We start from the raw sequence: 21,070 nt of genomic DNA on the forward strand, positions 1-21,070 counted from the left end.
TTTTTCCAATGCCTACTAAAACTACAATCTATCTGTATCGAATTCTCCCTGATTGTTAATCAAATGGATAATTAGGTCATGAGATGGCCGAAACTAAATTATTAGAACATTTCCAATAAAAAGAATGAAATAATGCCATTTGCAGCAACATGGAAGGACCTAGAGATTATCATACTGAGTGAGGTAAGTCTGAAAGTGAAAGAGAAATCCCATAGGATATCACTTAATATGTGGATTCTAAAATACGATACAAATGAACTTATTTACAAAACAGAAATAGAACTCACAGACATAGAAAACAAACTGATGGTTACCAAAGGGGGAAGGGGGTGGGAGAGGAATAAATTAGCAGTTTTGGACTAGCAGATACAAATTACTACATATAAAATAGATGAGCAACAAGGTCCTACTGTATATACTACAGGGAACTATACTCAATATCCTGTAATAAACCATAATGGAAAAGAATGTGTGTGTGTGTGTGTGTGTGTGTGTGTGTGTGTGTGTGTGTGTGTGTGTGTGTGTGTGTGTGTGTGTGTGTGTCTATATAAGAATGTACATATAACTGAATAAGAATATATATAACTGAGTAAGAATATATATACACACACATATATATGTATATATACATATAACTGAATCACTTTGCTGTACACCAGAAACTATCTCAACACTGTAAATCATTAGATTTTAATTAAAAAAAAACTGTCATCTTGATTATGCTAGGGCTCAGTGAATCTAACAGATAGATTGCAAGAGTCCATCACACAGCTTTAACCAAAAGAAGGCTCATGATTTCCTATTACTGCAATCAGAAAAACCCTGTTGACCTAATGACCTGGATGGGAATAAAAGATGCAAAATCTTTAAAGGGTCCAACTCTACTTATTGAATCACTCGCCACAAGCAAGTTTCTAAGACTGTCTGAGTGCCACTGAATGATCAGTGGTTAGAAGGGAAAAGGAGCCATTCTTCAAGGCAATAGATGCTGCCAGTAATATTGCCAGGAAGAGACGGATAAAAGTCAGGCTAACACGGCTAGAAAGGAGAGCGCTGAAAGAAGCAGCATCTATCAAACCCCTGCTCTTCCAGAGATGTCTTACTTTTGAGATCTGTGAATTTACATGTATTACACGAATCCATTCAATAGTCCTTAACCAAGGGTTGTATCAGAATCTCAGGGAAGTATTTCTAAATACCTGTGTCTAGACCTGAGTACATTTATACAATCAAAATCTTCAGGGGAGAGCCAGGATGAAAAAGCAGGCGGACCAGTTTCACCATCACTTGCTCCCCACCTACAGCCACAGCCCCGCAGGGGAGCTACACCAGGTTGAGCATGGAAGACCCCAAGGTGAAGGTGTAAGTGGAGGGCCATGTGGCAACCAGCACAAATGAATGCCCCTGCTGCCTGTCAAACATGACCTGACCTCACTTGCCCAGGTTGTAGAACCTGGGACCCTGGGTGCTCAGGGCCTGTGGCTTGCTGCCTCCCCTGCCCAGCTGCAGTCACCCAGCTCCCCCTGCTGGGTACTGGGTTCCTTCCTCCTCCCACCCATCCCCAGGCAGGCAGCCCGCCCTTGCCATCACTTCACTCCCCGCAAGCCTTCATCTTCTGTAGGCTCTGAGCCTACCACCCACTCCCAGGTAGTTCCTAATGGGAAGTTGTTCCTTCTGGGGTACAAGTGTGGCTGGGAGACAGAGCTCTGCCCTTTCTGTGGGCACTACCTCTAGCCTCTGGCCTTGGCTTTGGAGTTGTTTCCATGATAACAGGGCCTGATGTATTGTATTCAGTATACATATTACTATAAATAAAACACCTGTAGCTAGAAAAAACCCTGTATTTCAAATATCTTGTAAATGAAGTCAGTCAAGCTATACCTTGTTTATCGCCTCAATATCTGCATCATAGCGGAGCAGCTCTGCTGCAATTGATGTATTTCCAGCCAAGACGGTGTAATGCAGAGCAGTGTTTTGATGGTCGTCCACAAGATTTGGGTCAGCACCCCGTTTCAGCAGGATAGTGACACACTCTTCTTTCTGGCATTGTACAGCCTGTTGGTATCACACCAAGAAACAGACTGTAAGTGCCAGGCATTCCAAGTTAACATTCCTCAAGTTCCAGCAGTTTGTTATATTTAAAACAGATAAATTCATTTTTATTCTAAGTAATTAAATCCAATCCATCTCACGTGCTGCTACACACCTTGATGAGAGCTGTCTTGCCTTCCTTGTCACGAGCATTCAGATCACACCACCACTGTGTAAGGAGATCCACCACTGGTGACTGGCCGCTGGCGCAGGCTAAGTGTAGGGCAGTCCTGCGAACATGAGAGGACTTTTTAGGAAATTAGAGCGAACTAGTTCGAAGGTACAGTTACTCATGCAATTGTAAACATTCAACAGCATGCTCTTCCTACCCCTTGAAAACTAACATTTAGTCTTATCTTACTTCTTTCTATGGGGAAAGAATAATATTTATTAGCTCTTATTACTCACCGCATTAATGGGAGAACTACCTGTTTGAATAGAAAGGGCATGCCGTTGAGATTCAGCTCAACTTGGGTCTGGCTTCTACTTAAACACTGTCCTTATTAGCTCTCACTTAGCCTGTCTGTGCCTCAATTTACTCATCAACAAAATGGGTGTGAAGTTGTAGTTATCTTACAGGACCCCACTGTGATGCTTAAATGAAAAGCTATGCAAAATGTCTGGCAGTTCCTTGCACAAAATAATAGCTCAATAATCGTTGGTAATATTATAATTGTTACCGTTACTATTTTACAAAGACAACATTTCAATGAAGTAAAATGATAGTGTATCTACTTTGCTGCTGCAAGGATGAGAGAGAACACTGTACTTCAGTGATTCTAACATGCTCATAGTCTCACACTTCAACATCTCTCACGTGGGAAGGCAATTTAAAATTCATGTCTTAACAACCATAGTTGGCAGCTCCTCCCAGGCCCGCCCCGCCGCTGTTACCTGTTCTTCCTGTCTCTGCTGTCTATGACATTTCTCTTATATGTCAGCAACTCCTCCACTGTACACCTGTCACCTAAATATGCGGCTTTGTGGAACTCCTTTAGCTCACACTTATGGACATGATACCCAGGCACAGGCTTCTCACGATTCCTGCGCTCTCTCTGATGGATGCTGAAGCCCACCCAGCTCACGAAATTAGTGAGTCTCTTCTTCATCTGGCTTATCGCCTTCCGACACCGCTCACTTCCCTCCTGGTCGCTTGCCACCTCCCAATCTCAGTGCGGGTGCTGCAGAAGAGCCACAGAGGTCTCGCTGCCACACCTTGGCTGCAAAGCTCAACGGCTCGGAATGTTTGGTCCGGAACAGTCGTAGCCTAGCAACAGCACTGACCCTCAACTGACCCTCAACTGTCCCTCCAGAGCCAGTGTCCCTGTGAGTGCGCACAGAGGCCAGGAGGCCAGTGTGCCCAATATGCAACTGTGGTTAGAGTGGGGTGGAACCACAAGATGCTGAAGGCCTAGTCCCCCAGAGAGCTCCCCACCAACAATATCTAAATCTCATCCCTCAGTTCATTCCTTTCCCCATCCCTCTGGGCCCAAGCCAGTCTCCAGGGAATTTAGCACATGCAAACAGCAAAAAGCTGTTTTCATGCTTTCAGAGCTTGTGGCAATACGTCTCATTGAGTACAAACTGGAGAAACCAACACACGCTCTGCAGATGAGATGGAAACGTGTTTCCGCACGTCTGCTGACACTGCTCTGTGGCTCAGCCTGATGTTTACACGCTTTCCTCACTTTATTTTATCTTTTGCTTTTATTTCCACCAATTAAAACTTGAATCAATTTGAGATTTATGTGGGAGCATGGTATAACACTTCAGAACTTTTTAACCGCGTGACTATGAAAATACCACGTTAGTTACTCAGCGAGGCCAGGCTGCTGAGTGACCACTTGCAGGAGGGGCGGAAGGCAGGGCATACCTCTTCTTCCTGGCCACCTCCTTCCTTCCTCCCTCAGCTGGCTCATTACGGCTTCCAGCCCTGGCAGGATCAAAACTGCAGGGGGCGGCAGAGTTCCTAAGTGGCTGACACTCCTGGTCCTGCATACTCCTCAGCCTGCTCCCTCCTGTGGCTTCACAGTCCTGGGCCTGCACACTCCTGTGTCTGCACACTCCGGGGCCTGCACACTCCTGATCCTGCACAAACCTGGGCCAGCACACTCCTGGGCTTGCTCTCTCCTATGCCTACACACAGCTTGGCTTGCACACTCCTGGGCCTGCTCCCTCCTTAGCCTGGGCCTGCTCCCTCCTTAGCCTGCAAACTCCTGGGCCTGCACACTCCTGGGCCTGCACACCCCAGGGCCTGCAGACCATTGTCCCTGCTCTCTCCTGTGCCAGCACACTCCTGGGCCTGTACACTCCAGTGCCTGTACACTCCTGGGCCTGTACACTCCTGGGCCTGCAACCTCCTGTGTCTGAACACTCCTGGGCCTGCACACATCTGGGCCTGCATACTCCTTGGCCTGCTCCCTCCTATGCCTGCAAACTTCTGGGCCTGCACACTCCTGGCCCTGCCCTCTCTGGGCCTGCACACCCCTGAGATTGCCCGTCCCTGGCACCGGCCTCCTTCACCCCAACGGTGCCACTCACACGGCTGCGACGTCTAGCCAGGAGCCCCCAACCGAAATCACTCCCGAGGGACCCCCTTGCCAGCCCCCAGGGAAGCAGCGGGACTCCTCTTACCTGCGAGGCAGAGCCGTGGTCCAGCTGCAGCCTGACGTCCAGCTGCCGGGCGTGCATGAGGACAGCAGGATGGCCGTAATCGGCTGGAAGCTGCCCCCGGAGCCACTGCGGCCCCTTGGGGAAGAGGAGGAGGAAAATCCACGTCAGTGCCAAGAACACAGGACCCGTCCACAGAGGGCCCCTTAGGTGTGACACCCCCAGAGGCACCCACAGCCGACCTGGGCTGCGAGCCACTTCCCTCGCGGAAGCTCAAGGACCTATGCTGAGGCTCCCTCTCCCTTCCTAAAGAGGGAAAACCCAGAGGTTTTCTAACTTTGCAGTCACTGTCCATATATCAGCCATGACCAGCACGGCAGACCCCCTCCCTGCCTTCCCCACCCCCTGCAGGCGGCTCTCGTGGCTAGGGGGGCGCCCTTCCTCCCTGAGGCCAGCCCTGCTGGGGCAGCAGGTATAATAGAAAAGACCAAATCTGACTGCCTATTAGATCTGTTCTTTTTCCTTTAACCCTCTGCTGTTTTCCAGGCTGTCTTACAAGCTCTGCCCCTTTTGTAAAACAATGTTGCCTTCAGCCTGAAATTGACAGGAGAGCCTGTTCTCAAGGCTCTCAGCCTTCAGGATAAGAGCTCTTTTCCTCTCCTATACACACAACAAGCTGCAGAACAGAAAGAAACATTTGTTTTGTTAGAGGTTTTACAGGGGCCCCATGAGCTGACCCACAACTGCAAAAACAAAGAATTCCTGCACCAAGGAGTTTGCACCAACCACCCACAACCCCTCTGCTTTTGAGTGTAAAAGGAGCCTGAATTCTCACTCGGAGAAGGTGGCTCTCCAGGACGTTAGCCTGCCATCTTCTCGGTCAGCTGCCTTTCCAAATAAACGCACTATTCTTTACCCCGACACCGCGTCTCCCGATTTCTTGGCCTGTCGTGCGACTTGCGGAATGAGTGTGGACTTGGAAACACAGGAAAGGAAAGCCAAGTCAGGACTCTCACCCTCTTGTCTTTGCTCAGAATACCACCAAGGGGTTGCTGGGACAGTGGACGGAAAACTGAGGCTGCAACACGACCATCAGCACTGGGCCTGGGTGGGAGAGATGGGGGTTGCTGTCCGAAGCGCACCCGGCCTCCTTCCGAGTCACATCACACCCACGTCCCCAGACCCAGGGAGGCCAGGAGCCCCACACAGCAGAGCGCCTCCAAACCTGCAGATGCCCAGTGACCGGTCCACTGTGCACCCTCTGGCGCCCTCCTCCCTGCTCCTCCTCCCCACTCCCCCTCCTTCTGCCCCGCTGGCTCAGCCCTGGTCCCACCACATCCTCACCCACGGCCAGCACTGCTGCAGGAACACCCTCGGCAGGCCGCCCAGCCTCACGCCCTGAGGTCCGCACACCTGGTTGGTGCAGCTCTGCCCCTTTCCAGACCTCACCACCGACTCTAAAACCGCCTGGCCTCCCGCCCTCCGCCCCCAGCCCTGCAGAGCGCCTCCTCTGCTCACGGCATCCTGCCCTCCAGGACCGACATGGCCTGCACACTCCTGGGCCTTGACACTCCTTTATCTGCACACTCCTGGGCATGCACATTCCTGTGTCTGCACATTCCCAGGCCTGCTCCCTCCTGAGCCTACAAACTCCTGGTCCTGCACACTCCTGGGCCAGCAACTCCTGGGTCTCCCCTCTCCTGGGCCTGCACACTCCTCGGTCTGCACACTCTGGGGCCAGCACACTCCTGTGTCTGCAGACACCAACTGCACACTACTGGGCCTATACACTCCTGGTCCTGCCCACTCCTGGGGCTGCACACAACTGTGTCTGCGCACTCATGGGTCTGCACACTCCTGTGTCTGCAAACACCTGTGCCTGCACACTCGTGGGCCGGCACACTACTGGGCCTGCCCTCTCCAGGCCTGCACACTCCTCGGCCTGCCATCTCCTGGGCCTGTACACTCCTGATCCTGCCTGCTGCTGGTCCTGCACACTCATTGCCTGACTTCTCATGGGCCTGAACACTCCTGTGTCTGCACACTTCTGGGCCTGCACACCCATGGGCCTGCACACTACTGGGCATGCTCCATCCTGTGCCTGCACACTCCTGGGCCAGCACACTCCTGGGCCTGAAAACTCTTGGGCCTGCTACCTCCTGTGCCTGCACACACCTTGGCCTGCTCCATCCCGTGCCAGCACACTCCTGGGCCTGACCTTTCCTGTGTCTGCACAGTCCTGGGCCTTCAAAATCCTGTGCCTGCACACTTCTGGGCCTGTACACCCCTTGGCCTGCAGAGTCCTGTGCCTGCTCTCTCCAGTGCCAGCACACTCCTGGGCCTGCACAGCTTTGGGCCTGCTCTCTCCTGTGCCTGCACACTCCTGGGTATGCACACTCCTGGCCTGACCTCTCCTGGGACTGCAGACTCCTGGGCCTGCACTCTCCTCTACCTGCTCTCACCTGGGCCTGTACCCACTTCGGCCGGCCCTCTCGTGGGCCTGCACACGACTGGGCCTGTACAATCCTGTGTCTGCACACACCTGGGCCTGCACACTCCTGGGCCTGCCTACTCCTCGGCCTGCCATCTCCTGGTCCTGCACGCTCCGGGGCCTTCTCGATCCTGTGCCTGTACACTCCTGGGCTTCTGCACACTCATGGGCCTGCACACTATTGGGCCTGCACACTCTTGGGCCTGCCCTCTCCTGGGCCTGCACACTCTTGGGCCTGCCCTCTCCTGGGCCTGCACACACATGGGCCTGCCCTCTCCTGGGCCTGCACACTCTTGGGCCTGCCCTCTCCTGGGCCTGCACACACATGGGCCTGCCCTCTCCTGGGCCTGCACACTATTGGGCCTGCTTTCTCCTGTGCCTCCACACTCCTGGGCCTGGACACTCCTTGGCCAGCAACTCCTAGACTCCCCTCTCCTGGGCCTGCACACACCTGGGCCTGCACACTCCTGGAACTGAACAATCCTGGGCCTGCCCTCTCCTGGGTATGCACACTCCTGTGTCTGCAAACACCTGTGCCTGCACACTCGTGGGCCGGCACACTCCTGGGCCTGCCCTCTCCGGGCCTGCACACTCCTGATCCTGCCTGCTGCTGGTCCTGCACACTCATTGCCTAACTTCTCATGGCCCTGAACACTCCTGTGTCTGCACACTTCTGGGCCTGCACACCCATGGGCCTGCACACTACTGGGCATGCTCCATCCTGTGCCTGCACACTCCTGGGCCAGCACACTCCTGGGCCTGAAAACTCTTGGGCCTGCTACCTCCTGTGCCTGCACACACCTTGGCCTGCTCCATCCCGTGCCAGCACACTCCTGGGCCTGCTTCCTCTTGGGCCTGACCTTTCCTGTGTCTGCACACCCCTGGGCCTTCAAAATCCTGTGCCTGCACACTTCTGGGCCTGTACACCCCTTGGCCTGCAGAGTCCTGTGCCTGCTCTCCCAGTGCCAGCACACTACTGGGCCTGCATATTCCTGGCCTGCTCCCTCCTGTGCCTCCACACAATTAGGCCTGCACACTCATGGGCCTGCACACTCCTGGGCGTACACACTCCTGGGTCTTCACACTCCTAGGCCTGCCCTCTCCTGGGCCTGCACACTCCTGGGCTGGCCCTCTCCTGGTCCTGAACACTCCTGGGCCTGCTCCCTACTGTGCCTGTACACTCCTGGGTATGCACACTCCTGGCCTGACCTCTCCTGGGACTGCGGATTCCTGGGCCTGCAGAGTCCTGGGCCTTCTCGATCCTGCGCCTGTACACTCCTGTGCTTGTGCACCCATGGGCCTGCAGACTCCTGTGCATGCTCTCTCCGGTGCCAGCACACTCCTGGGCCTGCACACTATTGGGCCTGCCCTCTCCTGGGCCTGCACACACATGGGCCTACTCTCTCCTGGGCCTAAACCCTCCTGTGTATGCACACTAATGGGCCTGCACACTCCTGGGCCTGCACACTCCTTGCCCTGCTCCCTCCTGTGCCTGAACACTCCAGGGCCTGGACATTCCTGGGCCTGCTCCCTCCAGTGCCTTCACACTCTTGGGCCTGAACACTCATGGGCCTGCTCAATCCTGTGCCTGCACACTCCTGGCCTTGTACACCCATGGGCCTGCAGACTCCTGTGCCAGCACACTCCTGGGCCTGCACACTCTTGGGCCTGCACACTCATTGGCCTGCACACACATGGGCCTACTCTCTCCTGGGCCTTAACCCACCTGTGTATGCACACTAATGGGCCTGCACACTCCTGGGCCTGCACACTCCTTGGCCTGCTCCCTCCTGGGCCTGCACACTCCTGGTCCTGCACACTCCTGGGCCTGCACACTCCTCGGTCTTCACACTCCTAGGCCTGCACACTCCTGGACCTGCCCTCTCCTTGGCAGGACCTCAACATTTCTTCCGTCTCCTTTGTCTGCACGCTCCTGGTCCTGCACACTCCTGGACCTGCTCTCACCTGGGCCTGCACCCACTTCGGCCGGACCGCTCCTCGGCCTCCACATTCCTGGGCCTGCACACTCCTGGGCCTGCACACTCTGGGGTCAGCACACTCCTGGGCGTGCACACTCCTGTGTCTGCAGACACCGGGACTGCACACTCCTGGGCCTATACACTCCTGGTCCTGCCCACTCCTGGGGCTGCACACAACTGTGTCTGTGCACTCATGGGTCTGTACACTCCTGTGTCTGCACACTCCTGGGCCTGAACAATCCTGGGCCTGCCCTCTCCTGGGCCTGCACACACATGGGCCTACTCTCTCATGGGCCTAAACCCTCCTGTGTATGCACACTCATGGGCCTGCTCGATCCTGTGCCAGCACCATCTTAGGCCTGCACACTCATGGGCCTGCACACTCCTTGGCCTGCTCCCTCCTGGGCCTGCACACTCCTCGGTCTTCACACTCCTAGGCCTGTACACTCCTGGACCTGCCTTCTCCTTGGCCGGCCCTCAACATAACTGCCCTCTCCTTTGTCTGCGCACTCCTGGGCCTGGACACACCTGGGCCTGCCCCCAGCTGTCCTGCCCTCTGCTGTGTCTGCACAACCCTAGGCCTGCACACTCATGTGCCTGCTCCATCCTGTGCCTTCACGCTCCTCTGAACACTCCTGTGCATGCATACTCCTGGCCTTCCCTCTCCTGGGAATGCAGACACCTGGGCCTGCACACTCCTGGACCTGCTCTCACCTGGGCCTGCACCCACTTCGGCTGGCCCTCTCCTGGGCCTGCACATTCCTGGGCCTGCTCTCTCCTATGCCTCCACACTCCTGGGCCTGCACACTCCTGGGCCTGAACAATCCTGGGCCTGCCCTCTCCTGGGTCTGCACACTCCGGTGTCTGCAAACACCTGTGCCTGCACACTCGTGGGCCGGCACACTCCTAGGCCTGCCCTCTCTGGGCCTGCACACTCCTGGGCCAATCCTCTCCTGTGCCTGCATACTCCTCGGTCTGCCATCTCCTGGTCCTGCACACTCCTGGGCCTTCTCGATCCTGTGCCTGTACACTCCTGGGCTTGTGCACCCATGGGCCTGCAGAATCCTGTGCATGCTCTCTCCGGTGCCAGCACACTCCTGGGCCTGCCCACACATGGGCCTACTCCCTCCTGGGCCTAAACCATCTTCTGTATGCACACTAAAGGGCCTGCATGCTCCTGGGCCTGCTTCCTCCTGTGCCTCCACACAATTGGGCCTGCACACTCCTGGGCCTGCACACTCCTGGGTGTACATACTCCTGGGTCTTCACACTCCTAGGCCTGCCCTCTCCTGGGCGGGCCCTCCCCTGGTCCTGAACACTCCTGGGCCTGCTCCCTACTGTGCCTGTACACTACTGGGTATGCACACTCCTGGCCTGACCTCTCCTGGGACTGCGGAATCCTGGGCCTGCACTCTCCTCTACCGGCTCTCACCTGGGCCTGTACCCACTTCGGCCGGCCCTCTCGTGGGCCTGCACACGACTGGGCCTGCACAATCCTGTGTCTGCACACACCTGGGCCTGCACACCCTTGGGCCTGCACACTCCTGGGCCTGCCTACTCCTCGGCCTGCCATCTCCTGGTCCTGCACACTCCTGGGCCTTCTCGATCCTGTGCCTGTACAATCCTGGGCTTGTGCACCCATGGGCCTGCAGACTCCTGTGCATGCTCTCTCCACTGCCAGCACACTCCTGGGCCTGCACACTATTGGGCCTGCCCTCTCCTGGGCCTGCACACACAGGGGCCTACTCTCTCCTGGGCCTAAACCCTCCGGTGTATGCACACTAATGGGCCTGCTCCCTCCTGTGCCTGCACACTCCAGGGCCTGGACATTCCTGGGCCTGCTCCCTCCTGTGCCTCCACACTCTTGGGCCTGCACACTCATGGGCCTGCTCGATCCTCTGCCTGCACACTCCTGGGCTTCTACACCCATGGGCCTGCAGACTCCTGTGCCAGCACACTCGTGGGCCTGCACACTCATGGGCCTGCACACACATGGGCCTACTCTCTCCTGGGCCTTAACCCACCTGTGTATGCACACTAATGGGCCTGCACACTCCTGGGCCTGCACACTCCTTGGCCTGCTCCCTCCTGGGCCAGCACGCTCTTGGGCCTGCCCTCTCCTGGGCCTGCATACACATGGGCCTACTCTCTCCTGGGCCTATCCCTCCTGTGTATGCACACTAATGGGCCTGCACACTCCTGGGCCTGCACACTCCTTGGCCTGCTCCCTCCTGGGCCTGCACACTCCTTGGCCTGCTCCCTCCTGGGCCTGCACACTCCTGGTCCTGCACACTCCTGGGCCTGCACACTCCTCGGTCTTCACACTCCTAGGCTTGCACACTCCTGGACCTGCCCTCTCGTTGGCAGGACCTCAACATTTCTTCCGTCTCCTTTGTCTGCACGCTCCTGGTCCTGCACAATCCTGGGCCTGCTCCATCCAGTGCCTGCACACTCCTGGACCTGCCTTCTCCTTGGCCGGCCCTCAACATAACTGCCCTCTCCTTTCTCTGTGCACTCTTGGGCCTGGACACACCTGGGCCTGCCCCCAACTGTCCTGCCCTCTGCTGTGTCTGCACAACCCTAGGCCTACACACTCATGTGCCTGCTCCATCCTGTGCCTTCACACTCCTCTGTCTGAACATTCCTGTGCATGCATACTCCTGGCCTTCCCTCCCCTAGGAATGCAGACACCTGGGCCCACACACTCCTGGACCTGCTCTCACCTGGGCCTGCACCCACTTCGGCCGGCCCTCTCCTGGGCCTGTACATTCCTGGGCCTGCTCTCTTCTGTGCCTCCACACTCCTGGGCCTGAACAATCCTGGGCCTGCCCTCTCCTGGGTCTGCACACTCCGGTGTCTGCAAACACCTGTGCCTGCACACTCGTGGGCCGGCACACTCCTGGGCCAGCCCTCTCCGGGCCTGTACACTCCTGGGCCAATCCTCTCCTGTGTCTGCATACTCCTCGGCCTGCCATCTCCTGGTCCTGCACACTCCTGGGCCTTCTCGATCCTGTACCTGTACACTCCTGGGCTTCTGCACCCATGGGCCTGCAGAATCCTGTGCATGCTCTCTCCAGTGCCAGCACACTTCTGGGCCTGCCCTCTACTGGGCCTGCACACACATGGGCCTACTCTCTCCTGGGCCTAAACCCTCCTGTGTATGCACACTAAAGGGCCTGCACACTCCTTGGCCTGCTTCCTCCTGTGCCTGCACACTCCAGGGCCTGGACATTCCTGGGCCTGCTCCCTCCTGTGCCTACACACTCCAGGGCCTGCACACTCCTGGGCCTGCACAGTCATGGGCCTGCACACTCCTGGGCGTACATACTCCAGGGTCTTCACACTCCTAGGCCTGCCCCCTCCTGGTCCTGAACACACCTGGGCCTGCTCCCTACTGTGCCTGTACACTCCTGGGTATGCACACTCCTGGCCTGACCTCTCCTGGGACTGCGGATTCCTGGGCCTGCAGAGTCCTGGGCCTGCACTCTCCTCTACCTGCTCTCACCTGGGCCTGTACCCACTTCGGCCGGCCCTCTCGTGGGCCTGCACACGACTGGGCCTGGACAATCCTGTGTCTGCACACACCTGGGCCTGCACACCCTTGGGCCTGCACACTCCTGGACCTGCTCTCACCTGGGCTTGCACCCACTTCGGCTGGCCCGCTCCTGGGCCTGCACATTCCTGGGCCTGCACACTCATGGGCCTGCTCGATCCTGTGCCTGCACACTCCTGGGCTTATACACCCATGGGCCTGCAGACTCCTGTGCCAGCACAATCCTGGGCCTGCACACTCATGGGCCTGGACACTCCTTGGCCTGCTCCCTCCTGGGCCTCCACACTCCTGGGCCTGCACACTCCTGGGCCTGCACTCTGGGGCCAGCACACTCCTGGGCGTGCACACTCCTGTGTCTGCAGACACCGGGATTTCACACTCCTGGGCCTATACACTCCTGGTCCTGCCCACTCCTGGGGCTGCACACAACTGTGTCTGCACACTCATGGGTCTGTACACTCCTGTGCCTGCACACTCTTGGGTCTGCCCTCTACGGGCCTGCACACTCCTGGGCCAGTCCTCTCCTGTGCCTGCATACTCCTCGGCCTGCCATCTCCTGGGCCCGTACACTCCTGATCCTGCCTGCTGCTGGTCCTGCACACTCATTGCCTGACTTCTCATGGGCCTGAACACTCCTGTGTCTGCACACTTCTGGGCCTGCACACCCATGGGCCTGCACACTACTGGGCATGCTCCGTCCTGTACCTGCACACTCCTGGGCCTGAAAACGCTTGGGCCTGCTTCCTCCTGTGCCTGCACACACCTTGGCCTGCTCCATCCCATGCAAGCACACTCCTGGGCCTGCTTCCTCGTGGGCCTGACCTTTCCTGTGACTGCACACTCCTGGGCCTTCAAAATCCTGTGCCTGCACACTTCTGGGCCTGTACACCCCTTGGCCTGCAGAGTCCTGTGCCTGCTCTCTCCAGTGCCAGCACACTCCTGGGCCTGCACAGTTCTGGGCCTGCTCTCTCCTGGGCCTGCAAATTCGTCGGCCTCCCCTTTCCTTAGCCTGTACGTTATTGGGCCTGCACATTCCTGGCCTGCTCCCTCCGGTGCCTCCACACAATTGGGCCTGCACACTCCTGGGCCTGCACAGTCATGGGCCTGCACACTCCTGGGCGTACACACTCCTGGGTCTTCACACTCCTAGGCCTGCCCTCTCGTGGGCCTGCACACTCCTGGGCTGGCCCTCTCCTGGTCCTGAACACTCCTGGGCTGGCCCTCTCCTGGTCCTGAACAGTCCTGGGCCTGCTCCCTACTGTGCCTGTACACTCCTGGGTATGCACACTCCTGGCCTGACCTCTCCTGGGCCTGCACACTCCTGGGCTGGCCCTCTCCTGGTCCTGAACACTCCTGGGCCTGCTCCCTACTGTGCCTGTACACTCCTGGGTATGCACACTCCTGGCCTGACCTCCAGTCCTGGGACTGCGGACTCCTGGACCTGCACTCTCCTCTACCTGCTCTCACCTGGGCCTGTACCCACTTCAGTCGGCCCTTTCGTGGGCCTGCACACGACTGGGCCTGCACAATCCTGTGTCTGCACACACCTGGGCCTGCACACCCTTGGGCCTGCTCTCTCCTCTAACTGTTCTCACCTGGGCCTGTACCCACTTCGGCCGGCCCTCTCATGAGCCTGCACACGACTGGGCCTGGACAATCCTGTGTCTGCACACACCTGGGCCTGCACACCCTTGGGCCTGCACACTCCTGGGCCTGCCTACTCCTCGGCCTGCCATCTCCTGGTCCTGCACACTCCTGGGCCTTCTCGATCCTGTGCCTGTACACTCCTGGGCTTGTGCACCCATGGGCCTGCAGACTCCTGTGCATGCTCTCTCCACTGCCAGCACACTCCTGGGCCTGCACACTATTGGGCCTGCCCTCTCCTGGGCCTGCACACACAGGGGCCTACTCTCTCCTGGGCCTAAACCCTCCGGTGTATGCACACTAATGGGCCTGCTCCCTCCTGTGCCTGCACACTCCAGGGCCTGGACATTCCTGGGCCTGCTCCCTCCTGTGCCTCCACACTCTTGGGCCTGCACACTCATGGGCCTGCTCGATCCTCTGCCTGCACACTCCTGGGCTTCTACACCCATAGGCCTGCAGACTCCTGTGCCAGCACACTCGTGGGCCTGCACACTCATGGGCCTGCACACTCCTTGGCCTGCTCCCTCCTGGGCCTGCACACTTCTGATCCTGCACACTCCTGGGCCTGCACACTCCTCGGTCTTCACACTCCTAGGCCTGCACACTCCTGGACCTGCCTTCTCCTTGGCCGGCCCTCAACATAACTGCCCTCTCCTTTGTCTGCGCACGCCTGGGCCTGGACACACCTGGGCCTGCCCCCAGCTGTCCTGCCCTCTGCTGTGTCTGCACACCCCTAGGCCTGCACACTCATGTGCCTGCTCCATCCTGTGCCTGCACACTCCTGTGCATGCATACTCCTGGCCTTCCCTCTCCTGGGAATGCAGACACCTGGGCCTGCACACTCCTGGACCTGCTCTCACCTGGGCCTGCACCCACTTCAGCCGGCCCTCTCCTGGGCCTGCACATTCCTGGGCCTGCTCTCTCCTGTGCCTCCACACTCCTTGGCCTGCAAACTCCTGGGCCTGCTCCCTCCTGTACCTACACACTCCAGGGCCTGCCCTCTCGTGGGCCTGCACACTGCTGGAACTGCACACACCTGGGCCTGCACACTCCTGAACCTGCGCACACCTGGGCCTGCATGAACCTGGGCCTGTACACTCCTGGGCCTGCACACTCCTGGGCCTGCTCCCTCCTGGGCCTGCTACCACCTATGCCTGCACACTCCTAGGCTGTTCCCACCTGTGCCTGGAAACTCCTGGGCCTACACACTCCTGCTCCTGCCCTCTCCTGTGCCTGCACACCTTTGGGCCTTCACACTCCTATGCCTGCTCCCTCTTGTATCTGCACACTCCTGGGCCTGCCCTATCGTAGGCCTGCACACTCCTGGATCTGCACACTCCTGGGCCTGCTCCCTTCTGTGCCGTCACATTTCTGGGACTGCACAATTGTGTGCCTGCACACTCCTGGGCCTGCACACTTCTGCACCTGTACACTCGTGGGCATGCACACCCTGGGCCTGCACAGCCCTGGGCCTGCACACTCCGTCTCTGCACACTGGTTCTGCACACTCCTGATCCTGCACACTCCTGGGCCTGTACACTCTTGGGCCTGCCCTGGCCTGCTCCTGCACCCTCCTGGGCCTGCACACTCCTCTGTCTGCACACTCCTTGGCCTGCACACTCTGGGTCTGCTCCCTCATGTACCTGTACACTCCTGGGCCTACAGGATACTGGGCCTGATCCCACATGTGCCTGCACACACGTGGGTCTGCACACTTCCCGGTCTGCTAACTCCTGTGCCTGCACAGTCCTGGGCCTGCACACTCCTGTGCCTGCGCACTCCTGGGCCTGCACACTCCTGGGCCTGCACTTTCCTTGGCCTGCACACTCCTGGGCCTTCCCTGGCCTGGCCCTACACACTACAGGGACCCCACACTCCTGGAACTGCATCCTCATCGGCCTGCACACTCCAGGACCTGCACAATCTTGGGCCTGAACACACCTGGGCCTATATACTCCTGAATCTGCACACTCCTGTGCCTGCACACCGCTGGGCCTGCACAGCCCTGGACCTGCACACTGCTGTCTCTGCACACTCCAGTGTCTGTACACTCCTGGGCCTGCAAACTCCAGGGCATGCACACACATGGGCCTGTACACTCCTGGGCCTGAACACTCCTGGGCCTGCCCTGGCCTGGGCCTGCACCCTCCTTGTCCTGCACACTCCTCTGTTTGCACACTCTTCGGCCTGCACACTTCTGGCCCTGCACAATGCTGGGCCTGCCTTCTCCTGGGCCCGCACAATCCCCCGTGTGCACACTCCTGGGCCTGCACCCTCCTTGTCCTGCACACTCCTGGCCCTGCACAATGCTGGGCCTGCCTTCTCCTGGGCCCGCACAATCCCTCGTGTGCACACTCCTGGGCCTGCACACTCGTGGGCATTCCCTCTCCTGGGCCTGCCCCCAATTCGGCCGGCCCTCTCCTGGATCTAAACAGTCTTGGGCCTGCACACTACTGGGCCCGCTCCCACTTGTGCCTGCACACACCTGGGCCGGCACACTCCTCGGTCTGCTCCCTCCTGTGCCTGTACACTCCTGGGCATGCACACTCCAGGGCCTGCGCTCTTCTAGGCCCGCACACTCCTGGGACAGCACACACCTGGACCTACACACTCCTCCACCTGCGCACAACTGGGCCTGCATGAACATGGGCTTGTACACTCCTGGGCCTGCTCCCACCTATGCCTGTACAATCCTAGGCTTGTTCCCATCTGTGCCGGCATACTCCTGGGGCTGCACACGGCTTGCCCTGCACAGCCCTGGGCCTGTAAAATCCTGGGCCTGCACACTCCTGTCTCTGCGCACTCCGGTGTCTGCACACTCCTGGGCCTGCACACTCCTGGGCCTGCACACTCCTGGGCCTGCACACTTCTCGCCCTGCACACTCCTGGGCCTGCCCTCTCCTGGGCCCGCACAATCCCTCGTCTGCACACTCCGGGGCCTGCACACTCCTGGGCCTGCCCTCTCCTGGGCTTGCACTCTCCTGGGCCTGCACATTCCTCTGTCTGGTCTGGACACTCCTGGGCGTTCCCTCTCCTGGGCCTGATCCAATTTGTCCGGCCCTCTCCTGGACTGCACACTCTTAGGCCTGCACATTCCTTGGCCTGCAGACACTTATGCCTGTACAATCCAGGGTCTACACACTCCTGCTCCTGCCCTCTCCTGTGCCTGCACACCCCTGGGCCTGCACACTCCTGGGCCTGCCCCATTTGGCCCTGCCCTCTGCTGTGACGGTCCTCACCTGTTCTGCACACTCCTAGGCCTGCCCTCTCCTAGGCCCGCACAATCCCTAGTCTGCAAACTCCTGTGCCTGCACAATCCTGGGCCTGCGCTCCCCTGGGCCTGCACTCTCCTTGGCCTGCACAGTCCTGTGTCTGCTCCCTCTTGTGCCGTCACACTCCTGGGACTGCACACTTCTGCGCCCGCACACTCCTGGACCTTCACAATCCTGGGCCTGCACACACCTATGCCTGTACACTCATGGGCCTACACACTCCTGCTCCTGCCCCCTTCAGTGCCTGCATACCCTTGGGCCTGCACACTTCTAGACCTGTACACTCCTGGGCCTTCCCTGGCCTGGGCCTGCACACTACTGGGACTGCACATTTCTGTGCCTGCGCACTCCTGGAACTGCACTCTCATCGGCCTGCACACTCCAGGACCAGCACAATCTTGGGCCTGCCCTACCCTAGGCCTCCACACTCCTGGATCTGCACAATCCTGGGCCTGCTCCCTCCTGTGCCGTCACACTTCTGGGACTGCACAATTGTGCGCCTACACACTCCTGGGCCTGCATACTCCTGGGCCTGCACACTCCTGGACCTGTACATTTCTGGGCCTGCATACTACTGGGCCTGCACACTGCTGAGCCAGCACATCCCTGGGCCTGCACACTCCTGTCTCTGCACACTCCTCTGTCTCTGCACACTCCTGGGCCTGCACACACATGGGCCTGTACATTCCTGGACATGCACAGTACTGAGCCCGCCCTGGCCTGGGCCTGCACCCTCCTTGTCCTGCACACTCCTCTGTCTGCACACTCTTGGGCCTGCACACTTCTGGCCCTGCACACTGCTGGGCCTGCCTTCTCCTTGGACCGCACAATCCCTCGTGTGCACACTCCTGGGCCTGCACTCTCCTGAGCCTTCCCTCTCCTGGGCCTGCCCCCAATTCGGCCGGCCCTCTCCTGGGCCTGCACACTCTTGGGCCTGCACACACCTGGGCCTGCACACTCCTCGCTCTGCTCCCTCCTGTGCCTGTACACTCCTGGGCATGCACACTCTTGGGCCTGCACACTCCTGGGCCTGCACACTCCTGGACCTGTACACTCCTGGGCCTGCATACTACTGGGCCTGCACACTGCTGGGCCTGCACACTCCTGGGCCTGTACTCCTGGGCCTGCCCTGGCCTGGGCCCTGCACCCTCCTGGGCCTGCACACTCCTCTGTCTGCACACTCCTGGGCCTGGACACTCCTGGGGGTGCTCCCTCTCATACCTGCACACTCCTGGGCCTGCACAATACTGGGCCTGATCCCACATGTGCCTGCACACTCCTGGGCCTGCACACTCCTGGACCTGTACACTCCTGGGTCTGCACACTGCTGGGCCTGCACAGCCCTTGCCATGCATGCCCTATCCCGCGCCAGCCCCCACTTTGGCCGAGCCTCTCATGGACCTGCACACTCCAGGGCCTGCTCACATCGTCCCTACACACTCCTGGGCCTGCCCTCTGCTTGGCGTGCACGGTCCTGGGACTCCCTATTCCTGCGCCTGAACACCCTTGGGCCTGCACACTCTGGGGCCTGCCGTCACCTGGTTCTGCACACTACAGGGACTGCACACTCCTGGCCCTGCAGACTTCTGGGCCTGCCCTCAATTCGACATGCCCTGTCCTGGGCCGGCCATCAGCTGTCCTGCCCTCACCTGTGTCTGCACTCTCCTGGGTCTGCACACTTCTGGGCTTGGACACTCCTGGGGCTGCACACTCCTGGACCTGTCCTCCCCCGGGCCTGCTCCCACTTCGGCCTGCCCTCTCCTGGACCTTCACACCCCTTGACCCACACACTTGTGTGTCTGCACACTCCTGTGTCTGCACACTCCAGGACCTGTCCTCTCCTGGGCCTGCCCCCAGTTCGGCCAGCCCTCTCCTGTGCCTACAAACTCCTGGGCCTGCCCCCACTTGGACCTGCTCTCTCCTGGGCCAGCCCTCACCTGTCCTGCCCTCTCCTGTGTCTGCACACACTTGGGCCTACAAACTCCTGTGTCTGCACAATCCTGGGCCTGCTCCCTCCTGTGCCTGCTAACTCCTGGGCCTGCCCTCTCAGGGCCCGGGAAATACTGCCACGCAGGCTGCACTCTCACCGTGTTCCAGGGGTTGGCCATTAGGAATTGCCGGGCGTCGTGGCCGGCAGGAGGTTGAAGAGGACCCTTTTGTTGTCCGGCTTCACCCTCTCCATGTCGTCCCGCTCCTCCTCTGCCTGGGGATGACAGGATTCTCCGTTAGTCACTCGCCCACCCTTCCAGCATCCTTCACTCGCTCGACAACCAGCCACCTGACAAGATTCTCTCCTGTACCAGACTCTGAACTGCCTTGCCAACTGGGCCCTGACTTTGCGGCGTCCCTCTTCATTTCCACATTGTCCAGTTTTGGCAAGAATCCTGCTGAGCCAGTTCACCGAGACACCCCATCCCAGACATCCGATCACCGCGGACATCTGATCGGGTTCCTCATCTCCCACCCTCCCCAGGTGACGTCCGATCACCCAGGCCTGTCCTCAGCATCAATCCTGTTACATCAGCTCAATCAGAAACCCCTCCCCCCTGATCTCTACTCTTCATAACTTTACAGCCACTGCCCCCACCCTGCCCCTCGGCTGTACAAGCCCACCTGCCCTTGCTGTACTTGGGGTGTAACCTCGTCCCTCTCCCCCACTGCGAGGCCCCCCCGCAGGGGTCCCTATACCTAACACCACCCACACGGCTGGCTGCTGGCGTCTAGCCGGAAGCCCCCACGTGACACCCTTCCCAAGGGACTCCCTTGCCGACACCCGTGGAAGCAGTGGGGCTCCTCTTCCCTGCACAGCCCAGACGTAGTCCGGCCGCAGCTTGACGTCCACGTGCCAGGCGTCAGGGCCAGCGCACGTGAGAACAGCAGGATGGCCAGGATCGGCTCCAAGCTGAGCTTGGAGAAACTGCTGCCCCTTGGGGAAGAGAAGGTGGAGAACCCCATTCAGCGCCAGGAACACAAGATCCATCCACCGAGGGCCCCACAGGTGCGACACCCCCAGAGGCGCCTGGGACTGACCCGGGCTGAGAGCCACATCTCACTGAGAAACCCAAGGACCTGCTGGAACTGGCATCCAAGTGGACAAGGGGAGAAGCCCTGGCACGAACGAGCTTCTAGTCAGCAGACCACAGCACAGGGCATCACGGATGGGTACCTGCGACGCCTGCCCGTGGGATGCCCAGCAGAATCAGCGTACCTGCCCCACGCTCTTCGCGTACCCGCTGAGGTCCAGGACGTGGTGACGCCACAAGCGGGATCATTTGGGGCAAAGAGAAGACCCGCAGGGATATGGCCAGCAGGAGGGTGCCCATGAGGCCTCAGAGCAGGTTATGGGGCACAGCTTGCAGGGCAGGGCGGGCAGGGCGGGCAGCACTAGGACCCGGCCCTCAGACGACAGGACCGCCAGGGACCCGTTGGG

At 59.0% G+C, this 21,070-nt stretch overlaps 1 protein-coding gene and 1 long non-coding RNA gene across 2 annotated transcripts in view; both read right to left on the bottom strand.

Moving 5' to 3' along the window:
• LOC107032853 (ankyrin repeat domain-containing protein 26-like) overlaps positions 1–3,215 on the bottom strand; it is a 63,379-nt gene extending 60,164 nt beyond the window's left edge. Inside the window, exons 1-3 of the mRNA XM_072948196.1 lie at positions 2,986–3,215; positions 2,207–2,321; positions 1,882–2,055 (exon numbers count right to left, since the gene is read on the bottom strand). Of these exons, the coding sequence (XP_072804297.1) occupies positions 1,882–2,055; positions 2,207–2,321; positions 2,986–3,200 (504 nt within the window). The 5' untranslated portion in view covers positions 3,201–3,215. The remainder of the gene's footprint in view (positions 1–1,881; positions 2,056–2,206; positions 2,322–2,985) is intronic.
• Positions 3,216–4,815: 1,600 nt separating this feature from the next.
• LOC140688383 (uncharacterized) lies at positions 4,816–20,543 on the bottom strand. Its single transcript, XR_012063028.1, has 3 exons — positions 20,414–20,543; positions 19,728–19,843; positions 4,816–4,839 (listed from the first exon to the last, which is right to left on the bottom strand). It is a non-coding gene; the product is annotated as an uncharacterized lncRNA (long non-coding RNA).
• Positions 20,544–21,070: the final 527 nt, after the last annotated feature.

Source organism: Vicugna pacos, chromosome 22 (genome assembly GCF_048564905.1).
Source record: "Vicugna pacos chromosome 22, VicPac4, whole genome shotgun sequence".
Taxonomy (NCBI): Eukaryota; Metazoa; Chordata; class Mammalia; order Artiodactyla; family Camelidae; genus Vicugna; species Vicugna pacos.